The following is a 24,008-nucleotide window of genomic DNA, read 5'->3' as shown; positions in this document are numbered from 1 at the left end:
TAACAATATCTAAAATATCTTACAATAGAAATGCATCTGTATACACACAGACCTACACTTTATTTGCAGAAACATATTAAAATGAAATTCTGATTATTTGCTGTAAAGCAGGACTTTAGCAGTCACTGGATACTTTTAAATAATCCCAGATACAGACTTAGCAATAATGCTATTAACTGTCGCGCCATCTTCTTTGTTCCCTGACCCTGGGCCAGTGTGATTCCTGGAGCAGTGGACATCCATTAACGTGTTGCTGTTCCCAGAACTGATTATGAGGAGCGATAATATCCACTGTATGTGGAGATAAATGGGGTAGTGAATGTGCAGCTCTACAATCATGCAACTATCGACGAAGGCAACCAAATCAATGGAACATCTGGTTATAGATATACATTTATTTTCAGTTGTTGATCACTTAAAAATAGTATTTCAAGGAAATGTGTTAAATGTAATGAATGTAGCTGTAAAGAACATTTTGCATTTTGCTACTTCTATCAGGTGTTGGGGTATAATCATTCTTAAAGAGATTGTTTACATGTAAAAACAGAAATCATAGGACAAATCTAATCATTCGGAATACTTTGCACTGATTGCACTGACACTTTGCTCTAGGAGACACATGAACCCAAACCCTGGCAGCCCCATTAAAATGCTTCTGCACAGCATAACAAAGACACGGATTTTCCTTTAATATGTCACCCGTCTGTACGTGCTGGTGTGTGACTGGCGCTCGTGACACACTGGTCCCTTTAATGGCGCGCTCGTAGACTTGTTCGTCGGCGCGCGAGCCGCTCTTGGTGTTTCTCCACCACTTTCTCTCTCCGAAGTGTCTAAGCGCCTCGGGCGAATCGGGGTGTGTCTGCACAAACAAGGAACCCACCGAGCGCAAACCACCACCACCAGTGGAGCTAAAATTCAAACAACAAATAAAATATGCAGCATAATGAAAAACTGACAAGCCGGATCTGACACTTGTTTGGCTTTGGAAGGCATCTAGAAAACCATGAAGAAGCTACACCACAGCCCCGCCAAGCTAGCGGCGGAAGTGCGCGTACCAGAAGGCGAGGCTACCGTGCAGCAACTCAACGAGCTTTTATCCGACAGCAGCGGATTTTACAGTTTACCGGCGCAACATTTCAACGAGGTGTTTCCTAGGATTTACATAGGAAATGCGTAAGTTATGGCGGCCTATTGTTCTGTTCTTATCGGTGGCACTTTAACCTGTGTTTACATTCGCTGCAGGAGCTGCAACTGGCAGGTAGACCCGGGTTTTTATCAGCCTATTTGAATTTTTGCTTAGATAAGACGCTGTCGGAATAGAATAGATTCATTAACATAACCTTTCACTATCAGTCTCCAGGCAATGGCACTGAAAGAGTTAAACCACTGCTCTAATCGTGTAGGTTAATTGGTACATTTTCTTCTATTGAGATGGAGCAGTGTTTTACCCAAAGCCTACTCCGAGTGGAAACAAGGTATCATTTGTGACTCTTATGTATAAGCATTTATGAGCATCCTCATCGCTTATATCCAGCCTTCTTCTTTTATTTATTAATTTTTTTAAAAGCACCAATTAATCATACTAAAAAAATCAACATATCACTTTGTGCTTGTCGAATTTCTCTTAATAACAACAAAAAATACTTTTAGTGCATCAGTATATAGCCCACTCATCCTATATATTAATATTATACTGTTAATGTTATCTTCATTGTAGGAAAAATATTCCAAAAAAGTTGTACAATATTTAATAATACCAACAATTTCCTTAATAAAAAAATGTATGCAATAATATCCGATTTGCATTCATGCCTGATTACACACACCAGAGGCATCTACAGGCATGAGAAGTGGTTTTGCGTGTATTTATTGCTTCCCAACAATGTGGATCGATTCAAGGTTTGATGTTCCATATATCATCTGTCTTAGCTGGCCAAAATCATATGACCAGTGTACAGAACATCCAGTGCTATGTAGCAAAAAGAATGTGGTGAATGCTAAATTGGATGTATAGATGGGAAGGAAAACGTCCCGAATAAACTAAAATCGGTTTGAAACTAAAAAGGAAATGAAAACGCAAAGCATAATCGAATCAGAGGGCACAACATTCCTGCTTTTGTTTACAATCAAATCCAACTATAGGCTTAATGCTGATGTGTATACAGTAAAATTATGGAAATGTGTAAAATCTTTGTGTTATATTGTTGTGAGTAGAGTAGAAATCCATTTTTGTATTTGCATATTCTCACATCTGTGAGATGATCCATTGTTTAGAATAAGTTCCTCTCAGTCTGTTAGAAGCAGTGGCATGCCTCTGTGGTTTAAATATTCCTTAGGTATAAATTGAGAAGATATAGAAAAGATAAAACATGCCACAGTGCAGGTGTGGAGAAAAAAATACATTGTGCTGTAATATCAGTGGGATTATGTTGTTTTATTCAGATAGTCTTTATTCAGCTTCGGAGAGTTTGGTGTGATACAATTGTGAAAAGGCCTGTTTACACTTTAAGCAGACCAGAATGTGATTTGTTGAAAAGGTCAGTGAAATATAGTTTCCTACATTTATTCATTAAAATCAGGTTGCTGTGGCATGAAGTGTAAAACAGCCCTATATGACATTCTTTCATAAGTGAATGGTGAAGGTGGTATGGGTTTTGTTGAAATAGCCCATGTAATACTGAAGAAATATGATGACGCATCAATCGGCTTTTGGAATTGGAAGAATTTGTGTGTGTAGGACGTTTCTACATTCATTCTACTTAAACAAATTAAATTTGACATGACACACTAGTGCACAAACAGAGTTTTAGATGATAATAACATCTTGTTTGTTCACCTTTTGACAATATTATGTTTAATATTTTCTCTAAATATGAATTTGAACTCAATTTGAGTTCAGGCCTTTGAACTACCCCTGCTCCTGTCGTTTTCACATGGCTAGAGATTTTGTAATATTTTGCCAGCTAGGAATTGTGACATTTTAACCACACATGAAAATAGAGTGACATAACTTGATGTTAAAACTGAATAAAGTAACAAAAGCATGTTTTAACCAGAACAGGTAAATAGAGGATGTTTAATGGAGTGGTCTCTGTGCCAGGCACGCTTCACCTCTTCGTGAGGATTCTATTAATAATGTATGTGTAGAGACTGCAGTAAGCTGTGGGTGAGTGAGCACAGCAGGCCAGCGAGAGGTATGACTGCAATCTCCTGCAGCTTTGGATGGATAGATGAGTTCAGTGTGAGCATTTGATTGATGGGTTTTGGGGATTAGATCAAGTTTCACAATTCATCATCCAGGTAGAGTTCATAACCCCTTCACCTATTAAGTAATAATAGGAGGTTTTGTCATTTTCTTTTTACCTTTTGTAAGTAAGTTAATTAATGGTTTTGGATAGAAGCAGACTTTATTGGTAAAATCATGAAGCAACCGACTCATTATTTCCTCATTCATCTATCTACATAGCAATTTACGCATCGATCTGTATTACATCATGCTCCTCTATAGTATATGGCCGAAAAAAAGGAGCAATATAAAAAGCTGGACTGGGTGAAGATAAAGATAAAAGTGTAGCAGGTGCTAGAGCAGAACAGAAGCAATGTAACAACATGATGACCTAGCACTCCACTCTGCTTGTGACTCTTTTCTCTTCTCTTGCTTTCTTTCTTTACCTCAAAGCCCTATTCTGGGCATGGTGCTCAGAGTCTGTGGCTCTTTATATGCTTTTGGGCAGCAGCCAAGATCTGGTTGCTGTGTCTGTAGTGGTTTAGAACACTGCCATCCCCTGAGGTTCAGTAACATGGATTGACATCTCTGCTGTCTAAAAGTGGCTCCACGATTTATTCCTGTCAGGTTCCAGTTAATCATGGCAAATAGTGCGGGATAGAAGAAGCTTTTCTGTCTGGATTTTATAGTATGCCATGAACACGCAAGCAGCAAGAGCACCATTACAGGACTATTACAATACCATTACATAAATATATAAAAAGTATTAATGTGCATGTGTCTGAAAGGAAAAAAGAAGATGCAAAAGTTATTCATATTTAATGCAGTTCAGTTGGTGAATGTAGCTTTTTTAGCTGTTTTATTTTTATTGGACAGGGCTGACTGATTTTACATATAACATTATCAGAGTTCCTGTGGATAAGGTGAAGTTCTCCTTCTGCTTGTCAGGTTTGTGGCCCAGAATGTGATGCGTCTTCAACGACTCGGCATCACACACATACTGAACACAGCAGAGGGCAACTCCTTCATGCACGTGAACACCAACTCTGAGTTCTATGCAGGAAGTGGGATCACATACCATGGCATAAAGGCCAATGACACGGAACAGTTTAACCTCAGTGCCTTCTTTGAGGAAGGGGCCGACTTTATTGATAAGGCTTTGGCACACGCAAATGGAAAAGGTATGTCACAAATCGTGATTGTAAACATTTTTTTGTAAGCAACATCTTTCTCAATAGACCCTATAAGTAGTTCCTTTTTAATTATGTCTATAAATATTTTTGAGATGTATTTATTTTATAGCTCACATTCATCTTTCAACTTGAGTGCTGCTCAGTCATATCCATTAAGTGCAGAATACCAGGCATTTCTCAGCTATATTCATTGTTTTATAAGCTGACAGCTAATTATTGTTTCCTTGAAAACTAAACAGTGAATTGATGTACATTTTTCACCGTGAAAAATAATGTAATCATCTAAACTAAGACAAAGACAAGGCACGGAGCACTTTATTTTTTTATTTAAATATTATGTTCCTTTATATAAAATTTTGATTAGTCTTAATTACATTGTACAAATGAACTTTAGCTTGCTTTTGGGTTCCATTATATACATTATATATATTGGTTGAAATTGTATATAATGGAACCCAAAAGCAAGCTAAAGTTCATTTGTACAATGTAATTAAGACTAATCAAAATTTTAAATAAAGGAACATAAAATATATATATATATATATATATAACATATTTAATAACATAAAATCCATACTGGATATATTTTATTTATTTATTTGTTTATATACATAGAATTTGTTCTCTCAGGATCATGTTTTATGCCATGGATTTTATGACATCTGTGACAGAGCAGAAGAATGATTATAATGCATGAGGCCTTCTGCAGAACCGAGACATGTTAAAAGACAATCTTTTAAATGAGAATTTGAGCAAAAATTAAAAAAAGATTCTCTGATTAGGTGCTGTACTCCTGCCCTGTTTCACTGCTCACATTTGTGACAGTTGTGTTCAGAGAATGTTCAGTGACATTCTGTGAACAGACTGGGTCACTGAATCTTAATGAGACTGGTGGGTATCAGAGCACTAGACACACATTGATCTTTCTCTGGAGAGAACATCTGCTCAGGGTTGCAATTACATATGAGACAGGTTATAGTGGAAGGTCACCGATAATAAGATCACATTGGGTTCTTTTTATACCTGATTGTTTCAAGGTTCTTGCATTTCTGTTGCATGTTGCTTGAGTTTAATCATGTTCATTTATACTTGTGAAATGTGTCTACAGTGAGCTAGACTAAAACCTAATGGTTGTGTCAAATATAATGAGCAAATAAGCTCATTCCACTTTCCACAAGAGTCCTTTGTCATTTATTGTGTGTGTGTCTAATTTGTTTTGTTTTGTTTAGAAATGAGTCAGAGTTATTAGCAGTCAAAGAATTTATATTAATAGAGTGTATTGAGAGGGTATAGAGATTAGTAAATGGTGTGTCAGACCTTTCGGAAATAGATTTAAATCTGTTTTAAATGTATGTATCGAGTGGATAACCCCTATCCGATCTAAGCTCAATTCTCAAGAAACACAAAAGTGTAAATGTGTATTCTGCTATACTCATGTATACCATAGTTCTAGGAGAAAAGGGGGCTATGGGAAAAGAGAGACAGAGATTGATTTTCAGATGCTTAAAGAATCTGCAGAATAAGCATAGTAGGAGTTTGTGAGGGAAAGTTGCAGGGGTATGGAGTACTCGATAATACATTTATACGTTTGGGCATACATGTATGTGTTTTTTGTGTGTGCTGTATTCTGACAAATATTTTCTTTCATATGATTGTGTGCAAAGCTACCTCCTTTACTCTGCTCTAACTTTAGGAAAAGTATATGTTCACTGCCGAGAAGGCTACAGCCGTTCCCCAACGATGGTTATTGCTTACCTCATGCTGTACCATAAAATGGATGTGCGAGTGGCGACGGCTACAGTAAGGCACAAGAGAGAAATCGGGCCCAACGATGGCTTCCTGCGCCAATTGTGCCAACTCAATGACAAGCTGGCCAAAGAGGGCAAGCTGAAGACTAAATGACAGATGGCACATCTGTGACTCCTCTGGCAGAGAAAAGATCTTACCAGGCTAGCAGCCAACTTCTCTCTCTCTCTCTCTCTCTCTCTCTCTCTCTCTCTCTCTCTCTCTCTCTCTCTCTCTCTCTCTCTCTCTCTCTCACCCCCCCCACACACAAATAAATACCCATAAAAATATAAATAACTTAAAGTCAGATATGTTTTAACAGAATTGCTACATTTTTAGCCTTGAATACACACACACACACACACACACACACACACACAAAAACACGTGCACACACACACACACACACACACACACACACACACACACACACACACACAACACACACACACACACACACACACACACACACACACACACACACACACACACACACACACACACACACACACACACACACACACACACAGTTAGTGTGTAGGTCTACAAAATCTAACTATGAGAAATCTTCTGCTCCTCTCCCTTTTTTATTTGATCTCAATTTCCCACAGTAATATATGTAGCCACATGCAAAACACTTCTATTTAATATATTTTACAATGTAAACAATTTATATTTTGCAATATATGACTTCTATAAAATATTACAGTATATTCCATATACATGTGGAGTGTAAAACACTCCTGCTGCCATCTGTTGTATGTCTACCATCTTTGGAGCTCTTTCGCCCAATTTGCATACAATGGTAAAATTTTAGAGCACAGTCACACCAATGTCTGCCACTGCCGGATTTTTCACAATGATCGAACCCATTCCATTTTGTATAAGGCTATATATGGAGGAATTTCAGAAAGTAAACACACCTCTGTGGAAAAAGCACCAAATTCAAAAAGAATGAATATTTATTTAACTAATTGCAGCTAATACTGATATTTCCAACAAAAATAAGGTTTAGACCACTGACAGGGTATCACAAAATAATTTTTTATGACAGCACTGCTTTTTTTTTTTTTTTGGACACATGAAGTTAGTATTCTTCAGCTAAAACCTATAAAATGGAAATATCTGTATTAGCCATGATACAGTGCAAAACAGGAACTGCATAGATGTGAAACGTCAGTTAAACCTCTACCAATCCAGAATAGCACCTGAAAATTTTAGCCTGCTCAAGATCACAGTGAAACTGTAGTATAACCATAAAAATCCATATGTTTGTATGCTTGATTATATAAATCTAACTACCCTATATCATGCATCAAATACAAGGTCAAGCCATGCTTTATATAGGGCATTACTAGCATATATACTGTATTCTAGTAAACTACTTTAAGCCAATATTTTTATTGGGTCTTCCTTATAGCCCTGATATATCAAAAGTAGGATTACAGTCAGGGACTGTACAAGATGATTAAAATTGAGAGCACAAAAGAAAGACCTGAGCATCATTAGTCCACTGTGTGAAGCTCACATGTTACATTCAAAGCCCAAGGGGTTTTCTTGCGTATTGTAATGATTAAGGACACTCATAATTCACTTAGAACACACTATAAAACTAGGCCACATAAAACCATAGATCATTTTCTCTTCCAGTAACTCCAATTTCTATATTTATATGCAATGCACAAATATACATATTCATGTAGATTAATAGTTAGGTGTTGACATATATGAATGTATAATAAACTGTATGTGCATTACTATACAGTATATGTTCTTAAACTATTATCCAACTTACTGTAGCCATGATTCATATCATGCTAACACACATGGCCAATATTTAAAGAACAAAATTATAATGATCATCTACAGCAGGGGTTTTCATCTAACAGATCAGTGTTAAATGAGTTAAATGGATTGAATTGTAAAAGCTACAAAAACAAAAGAAAAAACATGACTTCTGTAGCAGTTTTTGTGTCGTGTCTTTCTGACTTTTCGGCAGCTCACCATACCAGATGTTATCTAGAGACAATAATTCAACAAGCAGATTTCTTATTTATGAGATAAGAGATAAGAAAGCAGATGTTTTTAAAGATAAGTGTTTATTCTCTCTACAAAAACAAAGTTATCATATCATGCAAGCACATTAAAAAGTTAGTATTCTGTACTATGTGTAAAAATGATTCAAGGTTAATATTGAAAGGTCACTCGAGCGCACTTTTGTAAGCATGACATAATGTAGTTGGACCTTGAACTCAGCTGGACCTTAGCTGAATACCCCTGCTCTAAAATTTCAGGTATTATTTTGAAACGTTTACAGTTTTTTAAAAGCTTTTAAACCACTATTAGCAATCACATGTATTTCTAAATTACTGTGCAGTTTTCTTTAAAAATCTTGATTATACTGTACGTAAGAGGGCAAAAGTCTGTCTTCACAGTTAACACTGTCACAGGCTACCTCAATGCATCACCGCCATCTGTCCTGTTCAGTTTTTCACACCAGTGTTCTGTACCATAATGTCTATTTTAATGGCAACAAAATTGTAATAAGAAAGTACTAACCTTAAACATTCCTATATTGTATTCTGGAGACATATGCTTTTTAAAACCTAACCTACTGTAGATACTGAAAACCTTCTGCCGTTATAAGAAAAATATAGTGTACTAATGTGGATGCCAAGTAAGTATCCCTTCTTAAAAGGTTATTATGATAAAAATGTGTTTTCCTCGATTATTTAAAGTAACTCTCTTATAATTAAGACATAAAATCTTCCTTCACCATTAGATATGTGTATATAATAAAAAAGTATGATAGAATGGTTACCACTATTTAATGGACACAAAATATTCAGATGTGCTATTTCCTGACCAAGAGCCCAGCCAGATCTGATACTTATCTAAGTAAAAATGAATTAGTGAAGAGATACACTGCCACCTTCCATAGAATTTTCATTCAGTAATATTTAATATAGAAATGTACTTTAAATGTTTGAAGCTGGTAATGAACTGCTGTATGGCTTAATGATATCAAGAGTGACTGTAATGCTGCTTGGTAATTTTTTTTATGTAATACTATATGTCTACTATGGTGGTATATTGTTTCGTACTTAAAAAGATTGCTCCTAGGATGGTCTATGTAAACCAAACTACTAAATGCTATGCTATATTTAAAGAGCTTATCTGATTGTCTTACCTGTGGTCTGCACTGATCTTTGCTGATGAATCTAATCAAAGTTATTATCGTATACATACAGTATTTACTGATCAGCACAAGTGTAACAATGTTGTGTATTGTCTGTACTTTTGTACTTTTTAGAAGTTGTCCTGTCTTACATACTCACACCTACACCAACGTGTGTGCATACACTTTAGAGTTATGTGTTTTTCATGCTCTGTTATTCCAGAATGATTGTACTCAAATAAGAATCAAATAAGATGACCCCAGCAGTATATTGTAAAACATCGTAACAATGATGTTATTATATACTTTAATATGTTCTTCAGTTGGTTTTGCACACATTTTCACACTGCCAAATAGTTGTTTAGATTGACACACATGAGGCACATCTCAATCTGTGTTAAATTCAATCTATGTGGAACCTCCCCAACCCCCCCCCCCCATTAAACCACTTATGAATAATACACTGTAGAAGAGGGAGTAGGGCATACAAGCTGTCCTGTCATCCCACCATAAAGCCTTACTTTTAAAACTGATTTTATATATATATATATATATATATATATATATATATATATATATATATATATATATATATATATATATATATATATATAGTACTCACTCCACAAAGCAAAGCATACAGCTTATAACAAACACTTTATATATTGAAGTGCACTTGATTTTGAATTACTGATGTGTTTCCTGCTTTGGGAATATTGTATTTATGTCCAGCTGTTGAACAATAAATTGCTAAATTAAAAAATATATGTTTTGAGCTGATTTTCTTACATTTACTATAAATTATTAATCAAGCGCCTTTCTGCCCTCACGTTTTAAGTTTTCATCCTAAATTTTTTAAACAGTATATATAAAACCATTTATAACAATAGTTTATTTTGTGCTATTTCCAGGCCTCATATTGTTTAGTACCATTTATAATAAGCGCTTATTCTTTCTTGGTTTCTGTCAGGCAGAAATGAGCATGAGAAGAGCTCATTTCTTATGTAGGTGGGTGTTGCGTGACAATACACTATTTCTAGAGCATTACTTCCCTTTGCATGTTGCAACTTTTTTATGTGGGCCTTTGATTTTAGCAGATGGAGCAGATGAAATATTGCTTACAACAGCCTTTAATTACCTCTGGTAAACAGGGAATACATTAAAAGAAAGGTCATTGGTCATCATTCTTTTAGAAGGCCAGATTCGATTTGATACAGGAAAAAAAAAATGGATGAGCTCACCATATCTTATATTTACTTTAGTGTTCATATGTTAACCATTAAAAGAGGTTTTAAGGTTTACAGTGCGCCTTTTAAAGCTTTTCAGATGCAGACAACCGTTTTGCTTAATGAAAAAAAACGAGGATATGAAATAGCAATATTTAAATTTAGCAACCCAGTCTTTTATTGCAGATTTAAAACAATACGCCTACCAACCAGCAGATGGAGACAAAAGCTTCAATAAAATCTTGTTACTCATACTTGCCATGATTTGATGAAATGTCCCATGAACTTGCTGCACCACACATGCACACACATTTAGTACTCAAGACAACATCCTATGCAGGTTTGCATTACTGTTTCCTGATGATTTGATTCAAATGGACTTTGAGGTCTTTCAGTTTTTACACAGCACACCTGCATAAAGGGGTTGAACTATACGTCCACGAGGATCATTGAAAATGCTCAAGTCAATTGGCTTGACAGTATGACCGATCTCGTTTTCCATGGCCTTGTTCATGCTGCAATTACCTGAGGCCAGCTGTGGCCTCCTTAGAGAGCACTGTCTGGAGGCCTCCTCCCTGTCACCCTCCAAAGACCGGAGACATGCTGGACATCAGAGCCAGAACTTTGCGGAAAATAATGGAAGAACACAAAGAAAACACTGGGGCAGAACAGTATAGGCTGAGGAATTCTTCTTCATGCTTCAACTTTGACAGCCTTGTGAGGCCTCCAAGTCATGACCTAAACTACATGTCTCTGAATTATAATGAAGATGCATTCAGCCAGTAAGCATTTATAAATATTTGTTATAATACAGTGACAGTTGGCTGCAGTGCTGTTGTTGTCTCTAAGGAAATATCTGGGCTGAGGCTCATCACATTGGAGTCTGATAAGAGGACATGCTGCCAGTAACACAGGAGGGAGCTTCATAATTGGCCTTCATCCCCATTAGTTACCTCAGGGGGTCGGTGTGTGTATTTCAAACAGAAACACACACACACACACACACACACACACACACACACACACACACACACACACACACACACACACAGATTTATTAAGATCAAATGTGTAGTGTAATGTAAATTACAATGTTTGGAAAAATTACATATCCATGTTTGCACATGTTTGTACATGTTATAATGCTTTGTGAATATGTTTATGATCAGTCTGTCTTTTCAAATACCAAAGTAGCAATTAAGAAAATAGGCTCAGATGTATAAATACAAAAAAACAAACAAATAACTCATTTACAAGAAATTATAATTTTTTTCGTCATACATCTCAAATGTCTCTACTAAATGAGAAGCACATGATTATTTTTTTTTTGTCCCATTCTGCAACACACTCCCGTTGTGAAAACTTAAGGAAAAAAGGGGAACATCTGCAGAGCAGTGCTAATTATTGGGAAATATGGGGAGAGAATGGGCTTGGAGTGGATGGGCTTCAGATCCTCTTCCAAGCGTCTGCGCCCGCAGTGGTGTTGCTCGTTTCATCTCCGTGTGCTCTGTTGTTTTACTGCACTGTGACGATCCTGCAAGCCTTTGCCAAGTACGCCTGATATTTATTAAGGAACTGTCATGTCAGAAACAGTCAAATATGTCTGCATGGCTCTTTGGGGTCCAAGTCAGTTTGTGATACTGGTGGGAGCACTTGTATTTGGAACATAACAGACTGCGCTTTTATCTCTTTACTTTAGAGAACGTCTGGCCTGGTTGGAATCCTTGTAATTATTTCAATGTTTTTCTTAAATTTTTTTTCTGTGAAATATGCCTGTATTAAAAGGTAGTAATAATAGACTCTTACAACAGTGATGCAGATTCACATAAAGCACAGATTGATTAATGCAGGAGATCAAACATAATTACCTTAAATTATCCACAGACACAACAACCACATGAAACAGGATTTTCTTTCGCTGTGTTACATTAAAACATACAAAGCCTGGACTGGAAATATGCAGAAAAAGTTGTGAGTGATGGACAGCACGTCTGTGCACTTTTGTGCACACTTAATATTAGAGATTGGCTGGGGGAGGAATTAGAGAAGTAAATAATAAGAACAAGGTTTTATACACAGATGAGGTAATATACTTGTTTTATCTGCCCTACTCTGCTGTATTATCTTGTTTATTACATGTATCATAAATACATATTTACTGTGAAGAATGTGTGTTTTTAAAATACGTTTAAACATTTTTAACATTTCAACAAACATTTCAATTTTATGTCCTTCATAATTATAGGATAATAGGATTTAAAAAAAGACTATTATTTTTAATTTTTAAGCTTCAGCATTCTTTACCTGTCAGAGTTCAGAAATAGTCAAAATAAGAAAGAAATGAAAACTCTTTGTTTATTTTGTTTATTTTATCAGCACATAATATATATATATATATATATATATATATATATATATATATATATATATATATATATATATATATATATATATATGTAGCATACACAAACTGTATGCAGTTTTAGCTGACCTGTAAACATATAACTCAGTAATAAGAACTAAGGCCAAATATAACTTAGGATATAACAGTGTAAACGAACTGGGTTGAAGGTCCAACTGAAATAGTAGATGCTGTGATGATATATTTATTATTTCAAAATAACCTCTCCCATTAGAATGAGTGCTGAGACTCAGGATTCTGGTCTTTAGTCAGTGTCTTTGACTTTATCTTTAGTGAATGTCACATGACAGATCCATGACCCCATTTATTAGCTCTGTTTATAATTAGACTTTATTGGGTTACACACCTGTGGCAGGATTATTTTCACATGCTTGTTATCTAGTTTTATAAATCCTGTAAAAAAGTGCTGAAGTGCTTTCAAAACAGTGCTTGAAATATTTTCTTTTTAGCTCCCTTGGATAAGCCACATAAATTTCTGCATGTGCACCAGATGAAGTTGTTTAGGCTTACATGGTTAATTAATGCCCCTTCCTCTGCAATTCTGGGGAAAATATGACATTCCACATGTGTGCTGTTGCACCTTCCTGTCATCAAAAGTACACGTCAGTGTGTACTGCATTTGTTTTCAGATGGCCTTGTTGATTGTGAGTCATAGTCTGCAAAAGATTATGTGCTGCTGAAACTATAGCCAAACTGTTGGACTAGCAAACAAGTTCGCTACAAAAATGACACCCAATGAAAGTAGCAATAGTAGGTCAAGCACATCATATTCACTGACACTTAATTAATTAAAGTTTTTGAACAGGATGTTGTCTGTAATATCCCTTTTCAGTGGATATCCTGTAAACTACATTAAGTTTTTCTTGCTGAAAGATTTACAGCTTTAATTTTCTGATTGATGAAGTACAAGAGCACAATTTTGCAGTCCCAGTCTAGAATCACAATCAGACTTTACTGACACGCTTGTTCTTCCGAACATCACTCCAGTGTGCAGCTAATAAAGCAACTTCAGTGCACCAAGGACATTTATAAACCTCATCTATATTATTGCACTGAAACCATTTCATTATGGCCTGTACTACACACACACACACACACACACACACACACACACACACACACACACACACACACACACACACACACACACACACAAACACACAAATACACACAAAAGCATCTCAACTCCCCTATAATAGAAAGGGTAAGCAAACATGACAAAGATCAGATGATGCAAAGCACAAAGTACATGGGAATTTCAGGGCGTGAGAAATGTTTCTGTGTAAAATCACACTTCAGAATTCTGGACTGGTACAAAACAATGTGATCTGGACTTTAACAATGTCAGAGAGAAAGTCTCGATGAAAATAAATATTTTTTTTTTCATGATTTTTGGGAACAACCCCAAACATTTTTATTTTATAAAAACCTTCTTGCTGTAAATCCCAGTGTGGATAACATTTATGAGTCGAAATAATCTAGAAAGAGGTCACCCAATTATTTAGAAAAAACCTAACGTTCACTCCACTGTGTGTTCTTTTAGGAACAGTTCGAGGACTTGCACATTTGGATTGGATAATTTGCTAGCTAATTAGAGAAGCTTCTAAGAATAGCACCTGTGGCTTCATTTGAGCTGGCAAAGAGAAATCAGGGTGTTTACACATGGAGCAGGCTTTGGGGTTTGCTGAATTCCACAGTGAAACCACAGCTGAACTAAACTCAAATTACATGTAGCACAGATTGAGGAAAGAAAGATGGCAAGAATTTTGCTTTTGAATTCTGCCGATCTGATTCTTTTATTTCCTTTTATTGTTTCTTTTTTTAAATAGTGAGTTGAAAAATGTTATGAACTCTTTTGTGAGGCTATTTGACAAGCATGCGACTTGATAATTATATACATAATTGTGGTACAGGAGCCAAATACATAAATGCTTCGACCAACGTACCCTGGATGAACTAATATTGCTTAATCCGTAGAACAGGCAAATAGACGCAAATTATATAATATTAGTTTCATGGTTTCCATGTGCTTGATGGAAAATCAGCCTTCAAACTTTTGGAACATAAAGTGAAGTCAAATAAAATATTCCAGAATGTTCACTGTCCAAGGGTCGAATGTATTGCTTACAAACACACCTGGTATAAACACAGAAATCCCAATTGAAAGAAAAGAAAAAAACATTCTAAAAAAACATTCTACAATCATTTTTTAGTTAGATAATATTTAAGCATTTGAAAATTACTTTTAAAGAAAGTGTATAATATAGAGAACAAAAGTCATTATATCATGAATAGTTTAAAATTCAACTGAACACTTTACTTGCAGTTTATTGCAGATATTACTTTGCTGTAAACACAGATTTATAACATTATATGTTATTCAGAACAGTCACATATTTCCCAAGTTTTTAACCAAAATCGGATATCATGAGAAAACATGCATGGAACTTGTTTTAACTGCAGACTGTGGGATGTATAAAAAGTGTGCCAGAGAGCAGGCAATCATTGTGGAAATATAGTGGACAGTGTAATCTTTCCCTTCTGTCATGATGACAAGACTAACAGATGAGGAGTTACAAACACTCTCCGTTTTCCTTTCAGTGTCTGATTTATAATATGAAACACAGGCACTAATATTTTGCCTTTAATTTTCTAAGCTTGTATCTGATCAGAATCAGGAAATTTCTGAGAAAACCATCTGATCCACAGTACGTGTTTACATATTTATTTATATGTTTTAGTTAAATAAATAGAATGAAACCTGCTCTACAACTCTTGTCATTTATTTTATTAATCAGTGTGTGGCAAAATGTTTCTTGTTAGGAACTTTTGCTTGTTTGGGCTCCCTCAAGGGGGCAGTATTTGTACAAATGCGTTATCTTGACTGAGATGATGAGATAATACGACATCTCCGCTTGGGTTATGCATTGGATATATGCATTAGGACTTGATAGTCAAGGATTTGATAATATATATAAATTATTTATTTAATAATTTGATATTTAATAATTAATATATAAAGAAAAGATCAGCCAAAACACACACACACACACACACACACACACACACACACACACACACACACACACACACACACACACACATACATACATACATACATACATATATATATATATATATATATATATATATATATATATATATATATGATTAACAGAAGGTATATATTTTATACAACATTTATCTGTGACATTAAACAGTCACCATCCTATTGACTAATAACCTGTGGGTTATTGTGTGGTTCAAGCTCAAACCACTCAATGAGGTTTTCTCATGTCAATAGAATAGAGATCTCCAGTTTTATATTTTATATATATAAGTTAAATTAATACACACAAATTTACAGAAAACTGCAAATATATTTTATGCATATGTAGTACAATTCTTTATATTGTAAATAGTGTACTAAATCTAAATACAAATGTATATATCAAAATATTATGTAAAAAAATATTGTAAGTGAATGAAAGGTTTCATTTGAAAGAATAACTAAGGTCATATTGCCATTATATATAATAAAGGTAGTAAATGTTTCCAGAGAAAGAAAAGGGTTTCGGACAGTCGTCATCAGCTTCTGGGGCAATATGAGGTCAGTCAAAACATCAGTTGGTTTATATAGTCCAGAGGCTCTCTGACTACTGTTCTGGATGCACTGGGTAAGTTGTTGTACATGTGTTAAGAACTTTTTTGTCTTTAGTCAGAACATGGTACATTCAGCACACACATCTCAGACAACACACCACAGTGACCATCCTAATATAGACAAATTGCACCTAATATACAACAATTGTATTATATATTAAGCAGAATTGGCAGTTTCAGTTATAGAAGATAGAGGGGTTATAGGAGGTAGACGTTTCATCTGGATGCAGTTAATGCAGTGCATTAAATGGGGTGGGAAAATTGTGAAATGTAAAGAGCAACAATGTATAGTAATGACATTATTAATGAATAATATACTTTATAGATAGTATTAAACATTACAATTTATTGTTAGTATAATATAATGTTTATTAAGAAATCACCATCATATGTAGTAGGCTATAGTTGATGATTAACTGGTCTTGAGTGGCCTTGAGAGTTTTTTGTTTTCTCTGGATAAGGTTGCCCCAAACCAGATTGGGATAGCAGATGTAAGGATGCTTTCTAAAGTCACAGTATAGAATTGCAACAGAAATCTTGGGATATATGGAATTTTGCAAAAAGCTGTAGAAACTTCATTTTTGCCAAGGTTTCATGTTGATGGATGATCTATGCATCTTGGGAAACTTGGGACAAAGTGACATTGCTCACTGATGAATTACAGATGTGTGGGCAGAGGAAAGGTGTCAGTTTCCTGAAGATGGTGTGATTTTAAGAGCATTTAGAAAAGAGCTTGAGGTTGTTCTGACAACACAAGAAGGCTAGTTATTAAACCTTTTGGTGGCACTTTGACTTTTTACCACTGTTGATCAGATAAATTACAGTAATATCATTTGCAAATTCAAAGATGCAAAGGAATCATTTGTGTAGAGCACATATGAGATTGGTGAGAGGATGCAACCTTGTGGTGCTCCAATACTGAGCAAGTGGAGTTCAGAAATGTTGCTACCAATTCTCAAACTGCTTCCTGATGAAAAGAAAATTTGCATGTACAGTTGGAGCCAAGGACTTGTAAAGTGATGAGATTCTCTTGTTGTTGCTCATGGACAATGAACAATATTAACTCTGAGCAAAAATCTACCAAGCACATCCTATTGCGGGTCTAAGCACTTTAAGTTGAAGTGAAACCTGATATTATTAGCATCTTTTACAATTAGTTGATTCCGTAAACAAATTGAAGTGGATCCAGATCTTAAATATTGCATTTGAGAAATCCCATCATCATTTTAAAGGTGTTCATGATAACACAGGTGGGGGCTATTGGTCTGCAATTATTAATAAGAGGGAACATCTAATCAGCACAGTGGAGTAGAGATATCAATAGAGAAATAAGTGAAGATGTAAATCCAAATGTTAGTAAAGCTGTTCATGGAGATCTGAGTCTAGATGTGAGTCTAAATATTAGTACAGATGTGAGTCTTGTTTAAGTGGAGATTGGGTGCCAGTGGGCTGCCATGGGATGCCATTATGGGCCTCAGTAACCTGAGAGAATAAAAACCTGAAAGGTTTTCTTCAATTCTAGTCGTGCTCCTCCTCCTCACATCTGTGTGTGTGTGTGTCTGTGTGTATGTGTGTATGTGTATGTGAGCGGATCCTCCCACTGCGCCGGGCCGCTTAATTATGAGGCTCGCGCGGAGCCTGAGCTACTTAAACAGCTCCCGGATGGCAGAGCTCAGAGAATTCAGTGAGGTTCCGTCCTGCTGAAGTTTGCCTCAGTGCAGTGTTAGTGTGAAAGTGTGTGAGCTTGCTTGCAGTGTCAGTCAGCTATGCAGGTGAACTTGGTGGTGATGTACCGGAGCGCGGTGCTGCTGCTGCTGCAGGGCTGCCTGAGCGCCTCCGCCGGAGGATGGAGAGAATTAAAGAACGACGCTACGGAGCTGATCCCGGAGTACACCGGTCACACAGCTCATCCACAGCACCAGCTTCAGCCATCTAACCACTACAACAACACGATGAACGACGCCAAAAACGGGGGCAGGAGACAGTCAGCTAACAGTCCTGCATATGGCAAGTATTTTCTCCAAACTTTTCTACCTGTTAGTATTCAGATTAGAAGGACTCAATTTAAAAAGTGAACATCGCATCCGTTCAGTTGAACGAGTTGCATTTATATACATTTTTATTTTTTTTGCTGTTTCAATCTGCTTCATATATCACGAATTTCATAAAAATTTGCAGCGCTAATTATTATAAGGAAGAGTACGGGTGGGTCTTTACATCACACCCAAATGTTTCGATTTAGTGTAACTGTTTTGAATTCAGTTTTCATTCTATGTGACGAATTACAAATATAAACTCATTCACGGTTTGCTGCTTCAGTCTGGATCGCTAGAGTGTTTGAGTTTTGACCTAAACTCTGTGACAGAACTTGGATTTTGTGGTCCCATACTTTCAAATCTGCTGCCCAAGGAATATTGAACTCTCTTAAAAATATATATTGTTTTTCTTTTTCTTTTTCATTTTTTGTAAAATCATGGTACTTAGCTTTGCAAAATGTTTCCAGTTCAAAACCTTGCTGTTGTGGGGTTTAGAAACTTGTGGGTCCTTCAGAGGAACAACTAAAAACACTAGATTTTCAGAGTAAAAACTGTGCCAATAAAAACTGAGTAATCATAATTAGTTTCTTAAAGTGATATTTTAAAACAAATTGACACATTTTCAACTTTTTCTATTATAACTACAACAATAACCCATGTGAAAACTACATATAAAAGCCTATAGCGCAATTCACAAATGGGTTGGCTGTCATCATGGCTTTATATATATATTTTTTACACTCCATTACTTTTTTTTCATAGATGGAATATGTGTGCTATATCCAAAGTGATATTATTTAATTAAAAATAAATGGATTTGAAAGTTATTATGTGGCACTGGACATTTATTCATTGTGAGGAATCATGCAAAGCTGAGTTAGAGGAATGTATTAGTCTGTGTTGCAATCAGGTGATGCACTGATAACTCAGTGTTTTGTGTGATTTCCGCTCTGTTACACAATTAGTCAAGGTCCAAATAACTATCTAATTGCATCAGTATGTTTCCAAGCAGAATCAAATAGAGTTGGTTAGAGCATTTCTTAAGGGTATTTTAAAATTGTTATTTAAATGCAATGGTGCTTTAGTGAATGATTCCCACCTGTGCTTAATAGACCCTGTGGTAATCTCTGTGCTTCATGATCTTTTCAGTTGAGTTGTACAATATTGTGGTGTTATAGTGACTTTTTGTTCATCTAATGCTTCAATGTGGGAGTTACAGAAGCTGGACTATTTATATAAATATGATATGATTAATACATAATATCAAATATATAGTTTAATAGAAAAAAATGGAAATTTTCAACCCTCTAAAATGTAAATTCAAGTAATCAAAACTAAAAGTAAAAAACATGTACTTGAGTATACCGTGAAATAAACAAGAAAAATTTATATTTGTAACTTTATCTGTAACTCTAGTATTTTAATATGGTCATAAACAGAATTAAGTCAGAAGATAAACTAAATGGACCATCACATACCCCGTGTCCATTTCTGAGAGGTGGGGTGTAAGCAGTCTATAGCGGACAGTATGGGGTCATGATGAATATGCTCACCTCTCTCTGGCTGACCTCCAGTTCCTTCGCATTTAAAGGGGAGCGGAATCACTGAGCCTTTATAAAACAGATCGGGTTCTCTGAGAATAAGAAGAGGGAAAACATGAACTCGTCACACACATAAATCTTTTGTTGTTTCTTTTAAAGTTGAGCTGCAGTAGAAAACAAATTCCTCTGCAGTATAATTTCTTGAGCTCACCCTTCCAGTATCTTGTATGGAAAGGTACTAATGGTGTCACTAAGGGTTGAACAATAGCTTTCTGATCTTGGCCTCCAGCTGAACAACTTTAAACTAAATGAATTCACATTCCACTTTACAATAATGAATCAGGATTGGTTTCTGTGAAGACTTGCATGGGAACTTCGGAAATCACAGAATAGTTCAATTCTCTACTAATAATAAAACCAATACTTATAATAACAAAACATTTGACTAGAAATTTGATGTAACACAGTTTCCGGCCTGAGCTAACTATCTCTTTTGCTTCTTGTCAATGTGTAGAAGCCTCTGAACTGAGCTGCCGAGAGCTGCGTTCTACTCGCTACATCACTGATGGTTCGTGTCGTAGTGCCAAGCCAGTGAATGAGCTTGTTTGCTCAGGCCAATGTCTGCCTGCTCATCTGATGCTTAACTCTATCCTTCGAAGCAAGTGGTGGCGCAGTGGCTCTCCGGATTACCGCTGCATTCCAGCTCACTACCGCGTGCAACGTGTACAGCTCCACTGCCCCAATGGCAAGAGTCGGACCTACAAAATCCGAGTGGTAACCTCCTGCAAGTGCAAGCGCTTCACTCGCCACCACAACCAGTCAGATGCCAAGGAACCGACTTCTCAAAGAGTACATCAAAACAAGAAGCGTGCACGACTCCAGCAAACACGGGGCCGAAGCAGAGAGCCTACTATCAGCAGCAACTCATACTGAGAAACAGCCCTCCATGTATGTGAGCTCATACAAAGACTCTGTCTCTCTCACACACACTCACATACATACACACACAATCACATTTTGTCCAAATGAGAATCCAAAACTTCAAGGAAAAGAAGACTAAATAGAGATACAACCAGCCTGAAATATTTGCATATTCAACATTTATAGATTGAAGTCTTCAAAGTTTTTCATAAAGTCACAAATTTTGCATGGACAATTAAACTTGAATGAAATGCAATAATTGAGATGTTTGACAACAGAAAACAGGAGGACTGTTGGACTTTTGCTTAAACTGAAGTTTGTAGTTGTGGGAGATCAGTGTTGAGAGTTTGATGGTTTATATTGTATATTCACAGTATTTCTGTGGAGGGCTGGTGATCTAATTTTCATGAAGTTTATTATAAGGGTGATCAGGATTAAAATTGACACCAAAGTTAACAAGCATAACCATGACCAAATCCTACATCAGCGATGCTGCAAGCTTATGGCTGAGGTGAATGTTTGTATAGCTGAAATGAAGTCATCTCTTTCGGGTGTGCTGAAGCTCATGATCCAGCTGCCCAGGAGTGCTGGGCTCAGAAAACGTGCTGCTGGTGACACTTTGCTGAAATCTAGCATTCTTAACCCTGTTCATATGCAAGGAACTCATCTGACAAGCTGTGGTGCTGAATTCCCACAGCCTTACCTTTCCAGAAGAAACCTTATAGGAGCTATCAGCTGGAGCGAAGCCCACTGTCAGCATCAGAAAGTGGGAACGGTTGTGTCAGCACTTCACAAGCTGAGTCTGTTAGAGCCAAGAGCAGCACACACTGTTTCTCTGTCCTGTCTTAATTACTAAATAGACCCATTCCTGTGTTTAGGATTTGAGTCATAAAAAGCTATTTCCTCTAGACGTGGTCAGTTCCTGTTTGTTTGAATAGCAGAAAAACGGGGCCCACATGCATGTAGGAATCTACAACAATTGTGCCTGTTGTTACCTTAGGGACAGAGCACTTTTCTACACCGCCCCCGTTCTCTGGAAACCATTTGGAGCTTCTTGGCCAGTTGGAGTAACTAAGTAGCGTTAATGGTTATCTAATTGTAATAACAGTGAGATTTAAATGCGAGGACATTAAAACAACAAACCGCATGTACAACTACATGTAATCTCAGTATGGCATTCAATTATAAAAGCTTCCGTTATGTTGTGTACAATGTATAAGCTTTACAAATGTGCTGTGAAATTAATTGGTGATTGAATTCAGCTCTGAATGAAAAATGACCTGACAGAATGACAATGTCCTCCAGAAAAGCTGTGAAGCAGTGTGCTTTTAACAACTGGAGTTGCATCAATTTCTCAAACATCCTTAGGGGAGCTTTAAGAGACAAACATGAAATACGGGACTGAACTCTGGATGTAAGTGCATTTTGATATTACACAGGATGTACAGTAGGAGAGCTGTGGAATCCCAAGCCAGACATTTGCCTGTCACATCCAATCCAAGTGTCTCGCCTCGAGTATATCTAATGAAGAATATTTCACTCATGTCCAGACATTGTTCAACTCCAGATTTTTTTTTTTGTGGCTGTGGCTTTCCCTCTCTCTTTTCTATACATTATTATCCATGATTGCTTCTTTTTTAATTGTATGTTTGAAAAAGAAACTTTTTTTCTTGTAATGTATGTTAAAATGCTATGTTTAACCAGATTAGGCAAAGTGTACTTATCTGGTCTATTGTTGTAAAGCCCTTAAATGAGTACTGACTGGAAGGATTTGCAACCCTCTCCAGTCCTGAAAGAAACTTCTGCATAGAATGAACTGTATATTTATTTTTTAATTTCAAACATTTAAATTATTTATGCAACTTCTTTTTTTAATATAAAATAATAGCCATTATACTTCTATATTAAAATAATAGCAAATTTCCTAACAGACAGAGAACACAAATAAAGTAAGTCAAAGTATATTTGAAAGGCAGTGTGTTTATCATTCTTTTCAAAGTGCTCTGATGAATTCTATCTCCTTCATGCTAAGCCTGTCTCTCAGTGATGCCCTGATAAACAATGTACTGCAATCGGGGAACGGAGGTTTGGTTGCACTTTGGAATGTCAAGCAGGCCGTTACAATAGACGAGAGAAAAAGAGCTTGCACAAAAGAATTGTTATGTCGGATGTTTTTGGTTCAGTCACTTTTTGTTTACTGTGGTGAAGCTATACTTTAGCTATAGACAAGCGTAAAGCTGTTTGTTTACCTAAGCCTCCTTCATACCATAAAGGACACTTTTCTTAGCTCACTTATTCTGGACAACCTCTGTGTTTGTCATGTTTGTTACATACCTGAACACTGTGTACAATTGCTCATAAAGGAACTCCCAATGCATGCATAACCATGACCAGTCTACACAGTACACACAAAACAATCAGGTGTTTATGCGGAATATTATACAAATGTAATTTATGGAATTTTTATATGGAAGAAATCAAACATAGATGGATGACAAACACGGACAAATTATTCTCAAAAATAAATGGTTTTCTTTAAAGCTGCCAGTGTTCTACAACAGCCATCTGATTCCCTGTGATAATCTTTTATAGCCATTTTCAATATCACAAGCAAGCTGTATCCACACTAACAACGTGTGCTGTGCTTACACTCAAAGATGCTGGCAGGCATTGGGCTTCTTCAGTAATTCAAGAACAAGCACTGGTGAGTAGCACAAGACTAGTACCTTAAGAAATTGGTGCTGACAAAGCAGCTGTCCTGTGTTATGGCACCGTAACTGAGTAATTACTCGGCAGCAACCTGGCACAGACTTTCTA

General features: G+C 36.3%; 2 protein-coding genes across 2 annotated transcripts; both read left to right on the top strand.

Annotated features, from left to right (window-relative positions):
- The first annotated feature begins 721 nt into the window (after positions 1 to 721).
- dusp3a (dual specificity phosphatase 3a) lies at positions 722 to 9,796 on the top strand. Its single transcript, XM_083556180.1, has 3 exons — positions 722 to 1,173; positions 4,175 to 4,407; positions 6,113 to 9,796. The coding sequence occupies exons 1-3, from the start codon at positions 1,004 to 1,006 to the stop codon at positions 6,319 to 6,321; spliced, it is 612 nt and encodes a 203-aa protein (XP_083412306.1). The 5' UTR covers positions 722 to 1,003; the 3' UTR covers positions 6,322 to 9,796.
- Positions 9,797 to 18,246: 8,450 nt separating this feature from the next.
- On the top strand, positions 18,247 to 23,162 carry sost (sclerostin). Its single transcript, XM_083556242.1, has 2 exons — positions 18,247 to 18,700; positions 20,785 to 23,162. The coding sequence occupies exons 1-2, from the start codon at positions 18,460 to 18,462 to the stop codon at positions 21,201 to 21,203; spliced, it is 660 nt and encodes a 219-aa protein (XP_083412368.1). The 5' UTR covers positions 18,247 to 18,459; the 3' UTR covers positions 21,204 to 23,162.
- The last annotated feature ends 846 nt before the right edge of the window (positions 23,163 to 24,008 follow it).

The sequence above is a fragment of the Silurus aristotelis genome (genome assembly GCF_946808225.1).
Source record: "Silurus aristotelis genome assembly, chromosome: 12".
Taxonomy (NCBI): domain Eukaryota; kingdom Metazoa; phylum Chordata; class Actinopteri; order Siluriformes; family Siluridae; genus Silurus; species Silurus aristotelis.
Note: the sequence above shows the minus strand (reverse complement) of the source record. Positions and strands in the feature narration are given on the sequence as shown.